Here is a 21414-nt window from a genome sequence, read left to right on the forward strand (position 1 = left end):
TCTTTGCCCCACAGGAGATACTATGAGATACAAACTACAAAAAACTATTGAGTTTCAGCAAGCTCTGGGAGTTGGTGAGGACAGGGAAGCCTGGCATCCTGCAGTTCACTGGGTCACAGAGAGTCAGACACGACTCTACGACTGAACTGAACTGATAAATATTACACCTTTTTTTGGTGGATTAGGGGTAATCCCACAGGGAAAATGGTGGAAGAACTGAGAGTTGGTTTTAGGAAGAGATAAGATGTTAACAGGTGATAAGAAGAAGATAAGAAAAAATACTGAAGGCAAGCTAACTGTAAGGTAATTCAGTCTGGAGCATAAACTACATCTAGGAAACAGGGAGGACCAGCACAAGAGCTCCATGGGAACCTGGATCTCATCAGACTTATGTTCTAGGGAGAAGGTTTCTAGCTCCAGATTAGTGGGCTGAGCTTATGCATTTATAGTCTTCTCTTCCACAAAACACAGTAAAGGATTCTTTACAGTATAAGCCCAGGACAACAAAAGGAATGAGAGACATGCCATCAGCAGATATGAGATTACAAAATATTTCCAGAGGACCCCACTGGTTGAGAGAACACTGACTGATGAAGCAGTAGCAGAAGACATGGCAGAGGCAGAGGAAGAAAGCCAAGCTGCCAAAAATGATTCAAGGAAGATCCTGGACTTAAGAGTCTCAGGTATGATGAATGGCTGCAAGGACAAACAGAGGGTAATCAAATATTTACATATGAAACAAATGACCCAAAATAACATTTCTGTGAGGAAATACAACTCACAGAAAAATATAGGGCTGTTAGTGTATCACCACCTCTGGGGGAAAGGCTTCTCCACATCATGACACTTAAGAGCTACAACTCCCACGGTATTATAGAAAGGAGAAGTTTATACAGATGTGAGGGTCTTGTAAGATATAGCTTTTCAATTATCAGTGCTTGTGTTGAAAATCAAAAACATCTCAAATAATTCTAAAGTAAGGACATGAAAAGGACTCTTACCTCCTGCTTTCCATCCAAACTGGTAAGCAACACTGGTCGACCGATACAAATATTTGCAGACTTCATGGTATTGAGTCCAAGTTGAACAAGAGAATTCTGGAATGCTTTAGGAACTTTGTCATCTACCAAGAAGAAGAAAATTATTTTCACAGTATTCTGTAACTGAAGTTAAAGCAAGATTTCTTTTGGACTAAATAAAAATCCTTAATCTACATTACTACATGAATGCACTTACCATACCCTGGAGAAACTATTTTTCGAACCCTCTTTATTTTAGCAGACTTAAAACCAAGCCTTGGTGAGGTTCCACTGACAATATGAATGCTAACTAAAAAAGGATATTTTACAGGTAGCTATTAGTTTTCATTATTTTTTTAAAAATCTCTAATTTCATTACTAACTGAACATACTTGCAATAGGGCTTTTCATACTTGCGTTCTGAACTTCTATTACAAATTCTAAGTTGACTTGGCTACTAGTACTAAAAGGCTTGAACTGGGGAAATGGCACATAATCTGGCTCCAGAAGATAAAGTTATGTTTCCACTTCTGATGCACAGGACAGCAATCAGACATTTTCCTTTCTATTCCCAAGAACACATGGATAACCATAACACAGGTCTTGTTCCTTAGGCGAAGACACACTGGCTCAAATGACCATTAGTGCTTTCAACTTTTGGCCAGAGAAGGGCCTGCAATTCAGTCCAATTACAAAATCTCTGTAAATGATGTGCTAACATCTCCAGCTCTGCCCACCCACTCCCTCAGGCTGCACATCTAGTTAGCTGCCCCTCCTCTCATCTCCCAGAACCTTATATTGTCTGATACTAGCACTTATCATCATAACATTCATTTTACAATTCGACTTTCCTTTAAACTATATACTGCTTTGGGGGCAGGAACTGGGTCATACTCATCTTTGTAAACTCCACTGCCTAGAAGTTCATCAAATACAGAGTTTGCCTGCATAATAAATATCCATGATAAGAAAGGATCCAGTAGATAAGTATACTGCTACTGCTGCTAAGTCACTTCAGTCGTGTCCGACTCTGTGCGACCCCACAAACGGCAGCCCACCAGGCTCCCCCGTCCCTGGGATTCTCCAGGCAAGAACACTGGAGTGGGTTGCCATTTCCTTCTCCAATGCATGAAAGTGAAAAGTGAAAGTGAAGTCACTCAGTCCTATCCGACTCTTAGTGACCCCATGGACTGCAGCCTACCAGGCTCCTCCATCCATGGGATTTTCCAGGCAAGAGTACTGGAGTGGGGTGCCATTGCCTCCTCAGAGATAAGTATACAGTGTTTTTCTTTTCAGCACAAAATCCATGCTAGCACTTATGATGCCTGTCACAAACTTTATTATAAAACTTATTATAGTCACATATATCATAATCAGAGAGCTCTGACTAGTATTCGTGTTCCTCCATAATCAGAAAGACAGATCTTTTGTAATTAAAAAGAAACTAAGTCAACAAAAGCAACACCATGAGGTTTGATTTACATCATTTTTTTGCCACTGCAAAGTAACTTCCCAACACTTTTATTTTCCCTCTGTCATCAGATGAACAAATATAGAAAAACAAAGCATCTTCCAGGGCTAAGATTAACAAGAGTGATCATAAAATAACCATTTTTTATAATGAGAGACTGAAAAGAAATTCAACTTTCCTATGAGCACCAGGTCTCTTACACAGTTTACACAACAGTAACAGCAAAGCATCCTGTTTGATAACCTTGTAATGTTCAGTTTCTGCCAATTCTCTCGTTACGAAGGAAACTTCAATGAATTACCCTTCCCTCTTGATAATTACCTTGCAGAGGTACTCAGTCCCTGACAAGATTTTAAGTTTTCTTTCTCTCTTCCCTCCGTCCTACCCTGAACCAAGATATGATACATCACACACTTCTCAAATACCTCCATTTCTCCCCACCACCAATGCATTCAAATTCCCATCCACTGGCCTTATTTCCTAATACATTTCCATCGTATTCTCTGCTTACCTACTGTTAACTGCACAATTCCCTTCAACAGTCCTCATTCCTCCAATTCTTTCTATCTCTACATCCACACATCCACTTCCCTACTAATTTATTGAGCACCTTATGGGGCAGATTAACTAATGAGATAGTAAAGGTAATTTCAAACAACCATCTACCCTTTATTTGTTCATTCAGCAAACAGCACGTGCCCACTCTAAGGCAAATACTACACTAGGCACTGGAGATACAAGGTGGACAAAAGCAGACACAGTCTTTGTCATGGAACATATAACTTAACCGAATATGAACTATTAACAATCACTAAATAACTGTATAATTATAAACTAAGATTAATGTAATGAAATACCAACTAAGAGGGCTAAGAGAGCCTATAATGTGGGATCAGACCTAACTCAGAAGAATCAAAGAATGTTTTTTTTCCAGGAATAATGTTTACATCCGTCTGAAGGAAGAGTAAAATTAATTAAATGAAGAGGGGAAGAAATAAAAGACAATTCTGACTAAAGAGAACAGCATGTACAGAGATCCTTGACAGAAGACAGCACTGTGCCTCTGAGGGGAAAGTGTAGACAGAGTGGTGGGAGACAACAGAAAGCCACGTAAGGAAGGTCAAGACCACCTAGGGCAGTGGGCTGTATCAAGTTCCTGGTCTTCAATCGGACAGTAATTGGAGGCCAGTTAGTAGAGAAAAGCAGAGTCGTGACAGGATTTTTATTTTAAGATTTTATTTTATTTAAAAGATCATTCTGTCTGCAGAGTGGAAAAGGAATTAGAAAGGAGCAATCAGTGTAGTAGTTCAGGTGAGAGAGGATGGTGTCCGAGATTAACATTGAAGCAGTGGGAAAGGAATGCAGAAGTGTAACATGGGAAAAATTTTAGCTAGTAAACTGGACTTGATGGTGGACTGGATAATGTGAGATTTAAGAGAGAGGTGTCAAGGGTGAATCTGAGATTTCTGAATTTTACAGTGAAAAAGACTGAACAGAGCTCATTTATTTTGTTGGAGAAGTACCAGTTCACAAGGTCAGTCCTGAAGTATCTTTGAAAAATTCAAAAGAAGAGGTATAGCACAGTGCTATATTCAAAGTGGGGATCATGAATTAAAAAAAAAAAAAAAAAAGGAATCCCATTTATCACTGCATCAAATATAATAAAATACCTAGGAATAAATTTAACCAAGGAGGTGAAAGACTTCTTACTCTGAAAACTGTAAGATTCTGATGAAAGAAATTGAAGACACAAATAAATGGAAAGATACACTGTGCTCATGAACTGGGGAAGAATTAATACTGTTAAAATGTCTATACTACCCAAAGCAATCTACAGATTCAATGTAATCTCTATCAAAATACCAGTGGCATTTTTCACAGAAGTAGAACTAATAATTGTAAATTCGAATGGAACTAGAATAGCCAATGCAATCTTGAGAAAGAACAAAACTGGAGGTAGAACACTCTCTGATTTCAAATTATAGTAATCAAAACAGTATGGTAGTGGTACAAAAATGGACACATAGGTCAGTGGACCAGAATATAAAGCCCAGAAATGAACCCACACATATACAGATAAGTAGTCAGTGACAAAGGAGGCAAGAATATATAATGCGGAAAAGACAAACTCTTCAATCGTTGGTGTTGGGAAAACTGGACAGCTACACGCAAAAGAAATAACTGAATCACTTTCTTACAAAAATAAATTCAAGATGGATTAAAGACTTAAATGTAAGACCCAAAACTATAAAACTCCTAGAAAAAAACAAATGCAGTAAATTCCTTGAAGTTAGTCTTAGCAATATTTTTTGGATCTTTCTCCTGAGGCAAAGGCAACAAAAGCAAAAATAAATTAGATTATATCTAACTAAAAAGCTTTTGCACAATGAAGGAAACCATCAAACAAAACAAAAAGACTGCCTATTGAATGAAATAAGATATCTGCAAATGATAACTTGATATGGAATTAACATTCAAAATACATAAAGAACATTTATACATATTGAAATATTACTCAACAATTTAAAAAAAGAATGAAATCTTGCCATTTGCAACAACATGGATGGATCTAAAGGATATTATGCCAAGTAAAATAAGTCAGAGACCAGTATCATATGATTTCACTTACATGTGGAATCTAAAAAACAAAAATATAAACAGAAACCAATTCACAAAGAAATGTGTTTCTGAAATGGGAGAAAGGTGGGGGTGGCTGAGCAAAAGAAGGGGAATAAGAAGTACAAATTTCCAGTTATAAAGTATTGAATAAATAAGTTACAGAGAATTAACGCACAGCATAAGGAATATTGTCAATAATACTATAACAACTTTGGATAGTGACAGATGGTTTCTAGACTTCATCACGGTGATCGTTTCCCAATGTATTTAAAAGTGATATGACTTACATCTGAAACTAATATAATATTGTTAATCAACTATATTTCAGTTAAAAAAAAAGATCGTGGTCCACGAACTCTTTGTTCATGAGAGGTACTTACCTCAGAAAATAAGGATATGCACTAAGTACTTTTTATTGTAATTTGACAGAGTAATTTTACATCTGTTGAATCTAATAAAAATTATTTTTTTAACTTATTTTTCCAGTAATTTACTTTTATCGTATTTTACAAAAGTGCTGATCTGTGACATGTCGGGAATTTTTAAACTTTCCCTACAGAGTGTGAGAAGCACTGGTCTACAAGACCACTGAATCAAGACTCAGAAACAAATTACAAATATAAATCTAAAAATAACAAGAGTGTAAATGGAAAACTCTGGGCACTGGATGAACTTGCCAAAGAAAAAAAAATTTTATAGAGAGAAAGAGAGTTTAGGGCTAAGAATAAAGGAACTTCTACATCAGGCGGAAGAAAGCAACCTGAAAAGGAAACTGATGAAGTGCCAACCAAAAGAGGGAGAAAAACTAGGAGAGTTTGATGACATTTAAGTCAAAAAAACCAAAGTATTTCAAGAAAACAGAAACGGCTGGCAATACCAAAAGCTGCTGAGGTAAATAAGCAATGAAAACCATCCACTGGATTTCCAACCTGGGGATAATCAGAGATCAGGGAGCAGGCAGTTTCCATGGAATACTGGGATGGATGTCAAATAGGAATGGCCTAAGGAATAAATAAATATGACTACCCTGGTGGCTCAGATGGTAAAGCGTCTGTCTACAATGTGGGAGACCCAGGTCCGATCCCTGGGTCGGGAAGATTCCCTGGAGAAGGAAATGGCAATGCACTCCAGTACTATTGCCTGGAAAATCCCATGCACAGAGGAGCCTGGTAGGGCTACAGTCATTGGGGTCGCCCAGAGTCGGACTCGACTGAGCGACTTCACTTTCACTCTCAAGGAATAAGTAAGAGCTGAGGAGGCAGAGATGGCTCCATTTAATAAGTCTTGGAATGGAGGGTGTGGAGCTTTTAAGATGAAAGAAAGTATCAGCAGGTTTAAATGCCAATGGGAAAAATCCAGTCGAAAAAAGGACTGAATATGCAGGACTGAGCAAGTTGTCCTCTGATCCCAAGAGAGACTGAAAACACTACGTCAACTGAAAGACTGTCTTTAGGGTCTGCAACAGACATAAATTTTTGCCACGAGGTCAAGCCTGCTAAAAGCTATACCAACTAAATCCGTTCTTCCAAGTCAAGGTTGTTGGGATGTAGCTCAATGGCTTTAGAGTCAAATACATGTGGACTCTAAAAAGTCTCTGCCATTTAGTTAGTACCTGTGTAACCTGGGGGCGAAGCGAATCGCGTTAATTTTTCTCTGTAAAATGACCGTAATAATACAGTACTCATCTCCCAAAGCTCTGAGAAGAGTAAATGAGATATATACCTGAAATACCCAACCTACTGCTAACAACCGCGCGCAATTAACACCTATTTGTTAAATACCAGAACCTGTGTGATAAGAAAAAAGATACCTTTCGGTTTTAAAGGCACATGAACGTCTCTTAGAAAGGACGAATCCGCACTGTTACAGAAATAGATTTCAGAGCTTTCGTATACTATCCTCGCTAGATACGAACGATTTTGCAGTTAGAGATGCCGTTAATCTTAACGCAAAGCTGCTTCAAGTGCAACTTACTAGAAATTCAAGGCAATTTACAAAAAAGCTTGACTTAGGCACTGATAAGTTATTTCTACCTAACTTCTCCAGTGCAGGGGCGACTTCGGTTATTTTACAGACTTCTTTGCGCTCTCACACTTCTGCCTCGCTCAATTTTTAAAAACCTCTACACCTCAAGGCAGAATCGTTAGGTTTTCGGTCCTCTCAGACGGCGCCCCCTCGGCCTCGGGTCTCCCACTCAGAACTCTTTACCCTTTTCTAAGAAGTTGATCACCACCAGAGTCCCGGGCGCCACGGCAGAAGCTGTGGCCCCTTTAGAAAACGAAGCAGCGGATGCCGAAGAAGAACCATTCTCGGCGCTTTGGTTTAGCCGTTTTCTGTTCTTCTTGGACGACATGATCCGTAGGCAGCCTGAAAGAAACAGCGGTAAAGCCGGCTCAACGTGCGCGCTTCTCTGAGAGAAAAACTTCCGGGGCAGAAGCCAGCAAGGCTCCGTCCCGAGCCGTAATCCCCTGAGTGCAGCGCAGTAAGAGCAGGAGAACCGAGCTTCTTCAGAATTCGCGGTCTTTGAAGAGTTCCTGAATGGCCAAGGAAAACAGATTAGGTGAACGGAACGTTCTTTTAGATTGTAAATTCCTTAAAAACAGGACTTTTTTCGTATTTCCGCCGCCTTCCCTAATCCTGAACAAATCTCTGTTGAATTAAACTGGGGGTGGGAGGTGCTGGGGTGGATCGGGGTGGGAGGGCAGTGGTGGGAAAGTTTCTCCCGCTTTACTGGATCTGGGCAGATTCTTGAGATGAACCGGTCGACTGGACTTCGCCGTCTCCTCTGCGAAGAGGTAACCCTGGGCGGCACTCTTCTAAAACTTACGGTAGCTCCCTCTTTTCCAGGTCACGCGGGTTGAGTGATTTGGAGCGTCCGCGTGAGGAACGAGGGTCGGCGCTAAAATGCCGCCACTCCTGAGGGGGAGCTACCGGCGTGTCGTGCTGGCTCTGGCCCACCGCGTGGTGCTCGGTGCAGGGCCCCGCTGGTCCGCGGGGGGTTCGAGTTGCGCTCGGGACTCCCCTTTGGGAGCTGAGGAGCTGCGGGGAGAGCTGGACAGATTCGGAGGCGTCTCCGTGCGCCTGGGGAGGCTGGACGCTCTGGACCGCCTGGACCCGGTCGCCTTCCAGAGGGCCTTGCAGGGCAAGTGCGCCTGGTCCGCGGCTCTCCGGGCTGCTGAGTCTTTCTCGTGAAGTAACAGCGGTCCCCACTCCCGAGTCGCGCCCGAGGGAAGGAGAGGGCATGCGTGACCCGCACCTGTTTTCTGCCTTTCGTTCTTGTGCCCTTGGCGGGGAGGTCTCTGAGGCGGTTGGGTGAAACAGTAACGAGCTCAGACTCTGGCATCTGCAGCCGTTGTTTCGGGTCTTTTTTCTAGTGTGTACCCTCGAGCCAAGTTGTATAAACCACCATTTTCTCATCCGTAAAACCAGGTAATAGGAACTCGTGGAATTGCTGAGGGATGAAATGGATAACACGTATCAAGTGCCTCGCAGAGTTTCCGCCACATACTTACCGCTTAGTAAACGTTAGTTAATATTATTATTATTTACTGACATTTACCGACCCTTGGTTCTGCCGGGCACTTTGCCTAGGACAAAACTGTCGCTTCCTAGTACAGGTGGTGGCCAGTGAATAGGCTGGGAGGTTGAGTGGTCGTATTGTACACAGGTTGGGTCAGGAGCTGTGGAGCCTGTGAACTAGTTTGCGTCTATTTCATAAAAAGCTGGTTGCTTTTTGTGATTAACCGGGGAGATTGATGGAGTGGTTTCAGTCTTCGGTAGGAAAACTCACCACTTTTGAACCTTGAGTCCACTGATAGAAAAGATAACTTGGATAGAGGAGCCTTCGCTTTGAGGGCCCATAATTTGGTGGAGCAGCCGATTTTTCAAGCTGCCCAAGGGTCCTTACGATCAAATTGAGAGCAAGGCATGAAAAATTGCTCTTCTCTCATTAAAAAGGAAACTTGAGATCTTTATCCTGTGGAGCAATATGGCGAGTGAGCATCTATGGAAATGTAATTGAGCTAGTTGTTTTAATCTTTAACTATCTTCATTTCGAAACTATTTACCCCTTCACCTTATTTTCTCTCCTATTCGGGAACAATTGTTAACTGCCAACAGGGTTAACGGTAGGAGAATCAAATCTGTGTAATATGTGTGGGTAGACACAGGTGTTTATTGTACACACTTGTTACTTGTTAGTGATTAAAGCTCTACCTCAATCAGGAAGGCAAAGCAGAAAGTGGGTTGGATTTGGTGTCACATCCAGGTTTCGGTCTTCCCTGGTGGCTCAGCTAGTAAAGAACCCACCTGCAACTTGGGAGACCTGGGTTAGGAAGATCCCCTGGAGAAGGGAATGGCTACCCACTCCAGTATTCTGGCCTGGAGAATTCCATGGACTGTGTAGTCCATGGGGTTGCAAAGAGTCGGACACGACTGAGTGGCTTTCTTTCTCTTTGACCAGGTTTCAAGTCCCACATTCTGCCACATGCTTAACCAGGCGTTAGGATAATCACCACTGAAAATATCTGCCCCTTAGGTTGCTTATGTGAATAATGCCAGCTCTAATTACTTTACTGGATAGGTATGGTCATCAAAGATAAATTACATGAGACTAATTTATAAACTCTGAAGTCTTACATACTTTTTAAATAAAATCCTAGTATACTCACTAGGTGCTGGATACTGTTTTTAAGGACTTCAAAATTATTAACTCATTTAGTCCTTTTAACCTGATATTTACTACTATTATCCGCATTTCGAAGATGATGGTACTAACAGACAGATTAACTTCTCCTGGCTCTAGAATTTGTTCTTGCTGCACTATAAGAACCATTGCTGGTTTTTTTGTTATTGAGTCAAACAAAACTGAATGATGTTGCCTGTAAAAAGAAACTGAAATAAATAATCTGAGAAGAAAGCCTGATAGGATGTCTAAATCTGTTCTTTCTTTTCAAGCAAATAGAACTGATTGTATATAAATGTATTAGCAATAGTTGTTTTGCACCTTTGCACGTGAGGTCTGTTCTTTTACTGTTCCTGTTATAGACAACTAAATTTAGGTGAAGACGTATTGTGTTATTAAGCTTCACGAATATCTGCGTAAGTGGGGAAATAACGCTGATTCTGATCCTTGCTATGCTACTCAACTAGCTGTGTAACTTTACACCAGTCAGTCATTTAATAAATGTGAATTGAGCCCAAGCATAATATCATGTTAACCTGGAGGACTGCAGATGCACAAAATATTGTGTGTGCGTGCTCAGTCGTGTCCAACTCTTTGCAACCCCATGGACTGTAGCCCGCCAGGCTCCTCTGTCCATAGAATATTAGGACTAGAAAAATAAATGACAAAAGATGTCATTAGGCATTGTGTAGTAAGTTCTAATAAATCTATTAGAGGAGTTAAGTTCACATTTGGAAACCATTTAGGGAAAGCTTATTGTCAAAGAGGTGGTATGTGAGCTCACTTTGAAGAATATATTTGAGCTAAGGAATGAGGGACAGGAGGAAAAATCATTAAAGTTTATTAGCGAAAAAAGAGAAAAAAAAAGATTTTAAAAATGATTCTTAGACTTTGAGCATTGGAGCCAGAAGTATACCGGTAAATAAAAACTACTTGAGGATGGCTGTAGGAGTCAGTTTTGAATACAGGTATGAAGAAGTTTGAAGCAGCAGCCTTCAGAAAATGAGAGCAGCTGGAGAGCAGCAAAATTCAGTGTTCAGTGAGATCAGGACCGGGCAAGCATCCTTGTATAGTTGTTAGCTGAAGCAGTGGGAGTGGACAGATTCTCCAAGTCAGAGTGTGAAGATAAAAAATAGTAAACAAGTGGCTTCAGCTTTTTCAGAACTTTTTTTCTGAACTTTTTTCCCCTAAACTTTCAGAGCTTCAGCTTTTTCCCTTGATTGGAGTGACTGGAAAGGAGGACTTGGGAACTTCCTGTGGTGATAGAAATCTGTAATCCTGACTGGAATGTGGACTACACAAGTGAATGCATAGGTCAAAACTCAAATGTTCGCTTAGGATTTATGCATTTCACTTTATGTAACTATGTCAGTTTTTAAGAAGATACCAGAGAAAGTTCGATGTGAGAAGGATGTGACAGGACCCCATAGCCCCAAATCAAGAAGTCTATTAAGGCCCCAAGTTGTTTGTCACTGTGTTAGTCACACTGACTTTGAAAGAGTAGAGAAACAATGGTCCTTAACAGGGAGATGCTTACCTCAGAGGCTGTAGAAGAGGAAGGAATGGAATCTAACCATTAAATGATCCAGTCTTTTCCCCTGTCTCCACACATTTTATAGGATTATTGTAAAGATTGAGATGGTGGATACAGAAAGTGATCTGGGAAGTTTTTCTGAAACTGTTAAGTATTCTTCACCTGTAAATTTAGCGGTCACTGTACTTGCCTTTCATGTTGTGAGAACTTAATAAAATACTGTATCTAAAATGTCTGGATTTTAGTAAGGGCCAGATAAATGTTAGCATCTTTTTCCCCCAACTCAATCTTAAGTCACAAAGTAAGAGAATGTAAAGTCAAAGACCAAAAATATATTTTAAAGTTTGTCATGGTATAATTAATAATAAGGTAAGATTACAACAATACTTTGACAACCTGATGCAGAGAGCTGACTCATTTGAAAAGACCCTGATGCTGGGAAAGATTGAGGGCAGGAGGAGAAGGGGACAACAGAGGATGAGATGGTTGGATGGCGTCACCAACACAATGGACATGGGTTTGGGTGGACTCTGGGAGTTGGTGATGGACAGGGAGGCCTGGCGTGCTCCGATTCATGGAGTCGCCAAGAGTCAGACACTGACTGAGCGACTGAACTGAACTAAACAAACAATCTACATGTCCAAAATTAGGTTAGTTAAGTAATTTGTGGTACACCTAAATGTATGAGGAAAATTATGCAGTCATTAAAAATATATGTTCATTAAAGAATTTTAATGGTAACAAAATGTCTATATTTTTTTAAAAAAAGCATGTTGTAAATTATATGTGGTGTGTCAGTTCCAAAATTATATTTATGGAAAAAGGGTCAAAATTTTAAATGTCTCTGTGTGCTAATGTGAAGTTTTGATTTCTTCATTTTATTTTCAAAATTTTCTAGAACTACCATACATTATTTAAAAGCAAAGCTAATTTTTAACCACCTCAAAATGTATAAACCAAAAAAAAAAAAACCCCACATATATTTGAAACAGTAAATAAAAGCCCATGGTAGTCATTTATAAAGACTGAAACTCATTGTTAAAAAGAACAGCATTGAAACAGTAATTTATTTAAATCGGTTTGTGCATTCTGCAATTATTGAGCACAAATTGTATGTCAGGTATTGTCAGATGATATATAAAGATCATCACTATATTGACTTCATTTTCAAGAAATGGTGGGGAAATTATGCTGCTGATGTATGTTAACAGGACATTTTGGGATCCCCCCTTACCCCCTCCACCACCATCCCCCAAGTGGAACTTCAATATGACTTATTGGAGGAAGTGACACCCAGAGATGAGTTTTAATTTATTCCAGTTTTCTCTCTGGAAAATATTTATAGATGTCTGTTTTTTGCATTTCAGCTGCAGTACAGAAATGGAGATCAGAAGGTAGAGTAGCGGTGTGGCTGCACATTCCCATCCTCCAAAGTCGATTTATTGCCCCTGCCGCTTCCCTGGGCTTCTGCTTTCATCACGCGGAATCAGATTCATCTATGCTGTCTCTGTGGCTGGGAGATGGGCCCAGCAGATTACCAGGATATGCTACACATCAAGTGGGAGTTGCAGGTCAGTTTCAAACTGAAGATAATCAGAATCAATTGTTTAGAGGATTACCTGATTTCTTCTTACAGCTGAAAGTGAAGTCGCTCAGTCGTGTCCAACTCTTTGCGACCCCATGGCCTGTAGCCCGCCAGGCTCCTCCATCCATGGGATTTTCCAGGCAAGAGTACTGGAGTGGGTTGCCATTCCCTTCTCCAGGGGATCTTCCCGACCCAGGGATTGAACCCAGGTCTTCCACATTGCAGGCAGGCTCTTTACCATCTGAGCCGCACTTTATTCATGTGGAATGAATAATTTGATTAAATGATTATCTTCCAACTGGAGCTAATGCTTTAAAGAGATGAAGTTTGCCTTATGAATCAGCAGAGGGCAGCACAGAGAACAAGCAAGGTTAGTTTTCCAAAGGATATGTTTGAACATGTTTTACACAGACATTTGAACTTCACTACTGGAATAGGAACACTTAATGGGATCCAGGAATAGATCATTTCATTATGGTACACCGTGTTAGTATGAATTGTGTGATTTAATAAAACTGTAAAGTTGAATTTAAGGTGAAGCAAACCAGTTTTTCAGTGATTGGAACATGACTTTTAAGTCAGCGGTTAGCTTGAGTGCTTTGAGCTAAGACGGGAGTTCTCAAATTGTGTGCGCACATGCTTACTCACTCGTATCTGACTCTCTTTGACTCCATGAACTGTAGACCGCCAGGCTCTTCTGTCCATGGAATTTTCCAGGCAAGACTATAGAGTGCATCAAAATCACCTGGAGGGGGTTGTTAAAGCAGATTGCTGGGCCCCAGCCTCAGGAGTTTTTAATTCATTTGGTCTGAGATGAGGCCCGAAAATTGCAATTCTAATAAATTCTCTGCTGCTGCAGCTGCTGGTATTGATGCTGGTTCTCTAGGATGACCCTTTGAGAACGAGGGTTAAGAAAACTCTCAGGTTTTCGGAAAAATGAAAATAGGAAAAAATGCTTGTGATTTATTACAAGGCAGCAATATGTATTGTTAGTAATTTATTAATAAGAGCATCATTTGCCTTCATATAATTAATAAGAGTTTTAAAAGGTAGTTCTCATCTTCGAAGTCTTCTAAGGAGTTGCTCAAGGATTTCTAGTGTTTTCTCTGTCCACAGTCTCACTATCCTGTAGCAAATAGAGGCAATTCAGCTTTCCATTCTTCTCTGCTTCAAAAGACCACTTGAAAATTTGATGACAGTCTCACACTTCTTTAAAAAGACATACAGATAATTATCAGTTCATTGATACAGACTTTCAAATTAGAGTTTCCAGTTAGTACTAGAGAATTGGTAATACATGCATAAAGAGTCACCTATGAAGAACTTGTTTATAACTAAGTACTATATATTATGGTTAAGATATGCCATAGGAGTTTAGGGGATGAGAAATCTGGAACTTGACCAGAGTTTTGAAGAATAACCAGGATTTGAAGTGGCCATAGAGGTCGGAAGATACTGTAAGACATTTTTCTAAAAAGATACAGTTTTTTAGATGAAGAGAAAATAGTTGACATTTTTTGTTAAAAGCTACAAGATGTAGCTGGTTAAGGAATTCAGAACATACCACCCTCAAATATGCCAAAGTGAAGACAATTGAGAGAGAGCAGGAAGGGCTCTCTGCCTGACCCTTTCTACCTAAAAGCAGGGCATAAATTTTTCTACCATAAAGAGGAGAATATTATCACCAGAGATGGGGAGTTGACATTGAGATAAATCTGTACAAACCTTATGAAATAACAAGTAAAAAAAGTGTTAATCACTCAAGTCGTGTCTGACTCTTGGCGACCCCTTGAACTATAGCACTCCAGGCTCCTCTGTCCATGGAATCCCCCAGGCCAGAATACTGGGGTAGGTTGCCATTTCCTTCTCTAGGGGATCTTTCCAACCCAGGGATCGAATCGATGTCTTCTGCAGTGCAGACAGATTCTTCACTGTCAGTACAAACCTTATGAAAACAACCATTATGTTTTGCTAGTTTCCCCATATAGTTAGTTCCTTGGCACTTTTTTCACCGTTTATCTCCCCTAGAACAAAGTCCTCGTTCTTTGGTCATTTATGCACAATTTATCCCTCTTTCCTAGAATGGTATATACATAAGCCCCTGGGTCTAAACACTTTGAGGAGATTTTCATTTCTGTGGAGACCTCCACCCAGGCCACGTGGTAATATTAACACCAAATAAAATGTACATATTTCTTATCCATTAATCTGTCATGTCAGTTCAGCTCAGGTCTCAGACACAGCTGAAGTGAGTAAAGGGAAAAAAAATCTTTCCTCCTCTACATTGGAAAGCTATGGCTTTCCTCCTGTCTTCAAACAGCTTCTATCTGCCTCAGAGCTGTTAAACCTACTGGCTTCTCTTCCTGCAGTGCTCTTCCAGAGAGCTTTGTTTATTGAGCTCTTTAGAGCTGAAATATCTCCTCAGAAAAGTTCCTGACCTTCTTGCATAAAATAGTCCTCCCACCTACCAATCCCATCATCCTTTCTCCAGCTCTGTTTTTGTTTTTTAATATTTATTTTAATTTGTTTATTTGGCCATGCCAGGTCTTAGTTGCAGCATGTGAAGTCTTAGTTGTGGCAGGTGGGATCTAGTTCCCTGACCAGGGATCAAACCCAGGTCCTCTGTATTGGGAGCATGGAGTCTTAGCCACTGGACCACCAGGGAAGTTCCCAGCTCTGTTTTTGTTTGTAGAACTTATCACAATTTGAAATTACCATGTCCTTAATTGTCCCCACAATAATGTGAAGTCTGGGAAGGCAAATATTTTATCTGTCTTGTTTACCTCTTAATCCTCAGACTAAACACAGTGTCAAGCTTCTCGGGTGGCACAGTGGTAAAGAATTTTGCCTGCCAATGCAGGAGACACAGAAGACATGAGTTTGATTTCTGGGCCAGGAAGATACCCTGGAGAAGGGAATGGCAACCCAACCCAGTATTCTTGCCTGGGAATTCCATGTACAGAGAAGCCTGGCAGGCTACAATCCATGGAGTTGGAGAGAAGCGGATACAACTGAGCATGCATGCAAAAATACAGTGTCTGGTATAGTCTAGGTGCTCAGTAAATATTTCTTGAATGAATGGTTGGATAGATCTTCAAATGGTAATGTCAGCCCTCTGAAAAGGCAATTGTGTGGTGAAGGGACTGGACAGTGAGAGTACCTGCTTGTGACCCAGAAAGGACATCAGTTTCAAGGCTTTGTGAAGTTGGGCACTCAAAATTATACCACTCACAGGATTATTATGAAAAATAGTACTGCTGCTGCTGCTAAGTCACTTCAGTCGTGTCTGACTCTGTGTGACCCCATAGACGGCAGCCCACCAGGCTCCCCCATCCCCAGGATTCTCCAGGCAAGAACACTGGAGTGGGTTGCCATTTCCTTCCCCATTGCATGAAAGTGAAAAGTGAAAGTGAAGTCGCTCAGTCATGTCCGACTCTTAGCGACCCCATGGACTGCAGCCTACCAGGCTCCTCCATCCATGGGATTTTCCAGGCAGGAGTACTGGAGTGGGGTGCCGTTGCCTTCTCCGGAAAAATAGTACAGTACCTGACTAGTCATCTTAATACAATAATTGAATCCCTAATCTCTTTGGGTTTCAGTTCAGTCACTCAGTTATATCTGACTCTTTACAACCCCATGAACTGCAGCATTCCAGGCCTCCCTATCTATCCCCAACTCCTGGAGTTTATTCGAACTCACGTCCATTGAGTTAGTGATGCCATCCAACCATCTCATCCTCTGTCGTCCCCTTTTCCTCCCACCTTCAATCTTTCCCAGCATCAGGGTCTTTTCAAATGAGGCAGCTCTTCGCATCAGGTGGCCAAAGTATTGGAGTTTCAGCTTCAACATCAGTCCTTCAAATAAATATTCAGGACTGATTTACTTTAGGATGGACTGGTTGGATCTCCTTGCAGTCAAAGGGACTCTCAAGAGTCTTCTCCAACACCATAGTTCAAAAACATCAATTCTTTGGTGCTCAGGTTTCTTTATAGTCCAACTCTTAACATCTGTACATGACTACTGGACAAACCATAGGTTTGACTAGATGAACCTTTGTTGGCAAAGTAATGTCTCTGCTTTTTAATATGCTGTCTGGGTTGGTCATAACTTTTCTTCCAAGGAGCAAGTGTCTTTTAATTTCATGGCTGCAGTCATTATCTGCAGTGATTTTGGAGCCCCAAAAAATAAAGTCTGTCATTGTTTCCACTTTTTCCCTGTTTTCACTGTTTCTTTGGGTTTATTTAGCTTCTGTGTTGTGACCAGCAGGGGTCGCTCACATTGTGTTTACCGGTGCTATTTTTGGCTCATTTATAGTGAAGGAAGGAAAAGTTCAATTTGTGTAATGACAAATTATTAAAAATTAAGAGTAGATTTTCTTGGTTATTTCTTTGGCATTAAACTCACATAAAGTCCAGTTAAATTATTTGTTTTTGTTGTTAAGTTGCTAAGATATTTCCAACTCTTTGTGACCCCATGGACTAGAGCACTCCAGGCTTCCCTGTCCTTCACTGTCTCCCGGAGTTTGCTCAAACTCATGTCCATTGAGTCAGTGATGTCATCCAGCCATCTCATCCTCTGTCACCCCCCTTCTCCTCCTGCCCTCAATCTTTCCCAGCGTCCAGGGTCTTTTCCCGTGAGTTGGCTGTCTGTATCAGCTGGCCAGAATACTGGAGCTTCAGGATCAGTCTGTCCAGTGAATTCAGGGTTGATTTCCTTTAGGATTGACTGGTTTGATCTTGCTGTCCAAGGGACTGTGAGGGTCTTTTCCAGCACTACAGTTCAAAAGCATCAATTCTTTGGTGTTGAGCCTTCTTTGTGGTTCTACGCTGATACCTGTACATGACTACTGGAAAAACCGTAGCTTTGACTATACAGACTTTTGTCAGCAAAGTGATCTCTCTGCTTTTTAATACACTATGTGTCATAGCTTTCTTCCAAGGAGCAAGCATCTTTTAATTTCATGGCTGTAGTTGCCATCAACAGTGATTTTGAAGCCCAAGAAAATAAAATCTGCCATTGTTTCTACTTTCTCCCTAGCTGTTTGCCATGAAGTTATGGGATGGGATGCCATGATTGTAGTTTTTTGAATGTTGAGTTTTAAACCAGCTTTTTCACACTCTTTTTGCAAGCTCCTCAAGAGGCTCTTTATCTCTTCACTGTCTGCCATTAAACTGGTATCATCCGCTCAAGAGGCTCTTTATCTCTTCACTGTCTGCCATTAAACTGGTATCTGAGGTTGTTGATATTTTACCCTTAATCTTAGATTATCATGATTAAGATTATCAAGATTAAGATAAATCAAGCTTAATCTTAAGCTTGATTGAGCCTGGAATTGCACTGAGTGCTTCATCCAGCCTGGCATTTCACATGATGTACCATGGGGTTGCTAAGAGTCAGACATGACTGAGTGACTTCACTTTCACTTTTCACTTTCATGCATTGGAGAAGGAAATGGCAGCCCACTCCAGTGTTCTTGCCTGGAGAATCCCAGAGACAGGGGAACCTGATGCGTTGCCGTCTATGGGGTCACACAGAGTCGGACACAACTGAAGCGACTTAGCACTTAGCACACTGTATATAAGTTAAATAAGCAGGGTGACAATATATAGCCTTGACATGCTCCTTTCCGCATTTTGAACCAGTCCATTGTTCCATGTCCAGTTCTAACTGTTGTTTCTTGACCTGCATACAGATTTCTCAGGAGGCAGGTATGGTGGTTTGGTATTCTCTTCTCTTTAAGAATTTTCGACAGTTTGTTGTGATCCACACAGTCAAAGGCTTTAGTGTAGTTAGTGAAGCAGATGTTTTTTGTAATTCCCTTTTTCTATGATCCAGTGGATTTTGGCAATTTGATCGCTGGTTCTGCTACCTTTTCTAAATCCAGCTTGTACATACAGAAGTTTTCAGTTCACATACTGTTGAAGCTTAGCCTGAAGGATTTTGAGCACTACCTTGCTAGCATGTGAAATGAGTGACATTATATGTTGGTTTGAACATTCTTTGGCATTGCTTTTCTTTGGGATTGGAGTGAAACGGACCTTTTCCAGTCCTGTGGCCATTGCTGTTTTCCAAATATGCTGGCATGTTGAGTGCAGCACTTTAATAGCATCATCTCTTAGGATCTTAAATAGCTCATCTGGAATTCCATCACTTATACTAGCTTTGTTTGTAGTAATGCTTCCTAAGGCTCACTCAACCAATTATAGTTTATATCTTCTACTAGAAGCCAACATTAATGTTAATTATCTCACTTTGTGGTTTTCTTTGACTTTGAAGTGCTGAAATGGGATATTTAAATTTCAGAGAAAATTGTTCTTCCGTTTGTTACATGTATCTATTCCCTACTGTATTGCATCTGTAATATTTATTACCGCCTTATGTTCTATATCAGAGAAGGCAATGGCACCCCACTCCAGTACTCTTGCCTGGCAAATCCCATGGATGGAGGAGCCTGGTAGGCTGCAGTCCATGGGGTCTTGAAGAGTCAGACACGACTGAGCGACTTCACTTTCACTTTTCACTTTCATGCATTGGAGAAGGAAATGGCAACCCACTCCAGTGTTCTTGCTGGAGAATCCCAGGGACGGGGGAGCCTGGTGGGCTGCCGTCTCTGGGGTCACACAGAGTCGAACACAACTGAAGCGACTTAGCAGCAGCAGCATGTTCTATATGGGCTCCCCAGGTGGTGCAGTGGTAAAGAATTCGCCTGCCAGGCAGGAGAAACAGGAGATGTGGGTTCAATCCCTTGATCAGGAAGATCCTCTGGAGTAGGAAATGGCAACTGACTCCAGTATTCTTCCCTGGATAATTGCATGGACAGAAGAGCCTGGTGGGCTACAGTCCGTGGGATTGCAGAGTAGCACACAACCAAGTGACTAAGCACCGTCAGGTGGCGCTAGTGGTAAATAATCCACCTGCCAATGCAGGAGAAGTAAGAAAGAGAGGTTCTGTCCCTGGGTGGGAAAGATCCCCTAGAGTACGAAATGGCAACCCACTTCAGTATTTTTGCCTGGAGAATCCCATGGGCAGAGGAGCCTGGTGCCTATAGTGCATAGGGTCGCAAAGAGTCAGACACTACTGAATCAACTTAGCTTGCACACAGGTTCTACATAATTTATTTTTCATTTGTAACTTCGTACCAGCCTCAAAACAAGAGCCTCATAATGATAGGGCATTTTGTTCACCACTGTATCCTTGTGGTTCAGTTGCTAGGTTGTGTCTGATTCTTTGAGACTGTATCCTTAGCAACTGGAAACGTGCCTGACACAAAAAAAATATCTCAATTCATATACTATAAATATAGAACCTACATGTGTTATATATAGGAGCTCAATTAATATTGAATGAATGAATAGAAAGTATATTTTTAACAATATCTTCCCACATTATGTAAATACAAATAATGTTTAAATTATAGCATTTAAAGAAACTTAATGCAAATCTTTAAGTAAAAGTTGCTCAGTAGTGTCTGACTCTGACCCTGTGGACTACAGTCCGTGGAATTCTCTAGGCCAGAATACTGGAGTGGGTAGCCTTTCCCTTCTCCAGGAGATCTTCCCAACCTAGGGATCAAACCCAGGTCTCCCACATTGCAGGCAGATTCTTTACCAGCTGAGCCACAGGGAAGCCCAAGAATACTGGAGGGTGTAGTCTATCCCTATTCCAGCGGATCTTTCGACCCCGGAATCGAAGCTGGGTCTCCTGCATTGCAGGTGGATTCTTTACCAACTGAGCTATCAGGGAAGCTCTAGATCATTAAAGTGTCATTTTGTTTTTGACCTAGCATTACCCAAGGATAGAAAAAAACTTAATTTTGAGTGCCTGATATCTAGCAAAATGCCTAGTGTGCTGGGCAGTGTATATGTTGAATGAATAAATCAAAGAAATGGTCTAGAACTTTAAAAAATATAAACTGCTGATTAAAAAGTATTCTGTAGCAATATATTGGTAAGTTATAAAGTTGTGTACATAATGTGATAAGGGAATTTAAGTGGCTTTAAGGAAGAAGTCTTGAACTGAAAGTTGAGATATTTGAGATTTGGATCATGTTTATACATAGTGATTCAAGGAATAAGTATCAAAATGGAAAAGTCAATCCATTGATTCAATGGATATTTTTAAGCACTTAAAATTGGACACTAAATGCTTAAAAGAATAGAAAGAATATTTTAACTATCATCAGGAATAGATGATCTAGAGAAGGAGATGCAAATGATTATTCTGTAAGATAGCATATGCTAGAACCATCGTTGTTACTTTCAGCCATTAAAAGACCCAAGATAACTGAGCAACTGGTTTCTTACTGAAGTTATTTTACAACTCTTCAAGGATGAGGTGGTTATTTGAACTAGGCCTTCAGATGACCACAGGTAATAGTGTGGGAGTAATCTGAGGTGAATGAAATTCATATTTCTCGATTATCTTTTCCCCCCAACAGGAGCTGTATTTGATGAAAATACTAGAAAAATACTGGTTGTCCAAGATCGAAATAAAGTAAGTTGC

The 21414-nt window shown here is 40.7% G+C and overlaps 2 protein-coding genes across 14 annotated transcripts in view; one reads left to right on the plus strand and one right to left on the minus strand.

Moving 5' to 3' along the window:
• AFG2A (AFG2 AAA ATPase homolog A) overlaps window positions 1-7527 on the minus strand; it is a 332309-nt gene extending 324782 nt beyond the window's left edge. For 6 of the 8 annotated variants that reach the window (XM_070770143.1, XM_070770146.1, XM_070770144.1 and 3 more), the window contains exons 1-2: window positions 7318-7527; window positions 1002-1123 (exon numbers count right to left, since the gene is read on the minus strand). In XM_070770143.1, the coding sequence (XP_070626244.1) occupies window positions 1002-1123; window positions 7318-7462 (267 nt within the window). In that variant the 5' untranslated portion in view covers window positions 7463-7527. The other 2 variants (XM_070770147.1, XM_070770148.1) reach the window with 2 other exon arrangements.
• A 121-nt stretch (window positions 7528-7648) lies between these two features.
• Window positions 7649-21414, plus strand: part of NUDT6 (nudix hydrolase 6) — a 78247-nt gene continuing 64481 nt past the window's right edge. For 2 of the 6 annotated variants that reach the window (XM_070770151.1, XM_019977384.2), the window contains exons 1-3: window positions 7959-8251; window positions 12695-12898; window positions 21350-21405. In XM_070770151.1, the coding sequence (XP_070626252.1) occupies window positions 8014-8251; window positions 12695-12898; window positions 21350-21405 (498 nt within the window). In that variant the 5' untranslated portion in view covers window positions 7959-8013. Of the gene's footprint in view, window positions 7670-7958; window positions 8634-12694; window positions 12899-21349; window positions 21406-21414 lie in introns of those variants that run through there. The other 4 variants (XM_070770153.1, XM_070770154.1, XM_070770152.1 and 1 more) reach the window with 4 other exon arrangements.

The sequence above is a fragment of the Bos indicus genome, chromosome 17 (genome assembly GCF_029378745.1).
Source record: "Bos indicus isolate NIAB-ARS_2022 breed Sahiwal x Tharparkar chromosome 17, NIAB-ARS_B.indTharparkar_mat_pri_1.0, whole genome shotgun sequence".
NCBI classification, from domain to species: Eukaryota; Metazoa; Chordata; class Mammalia; order Artiodactyla; family Bovidae; genus Bos; species Bos indicus.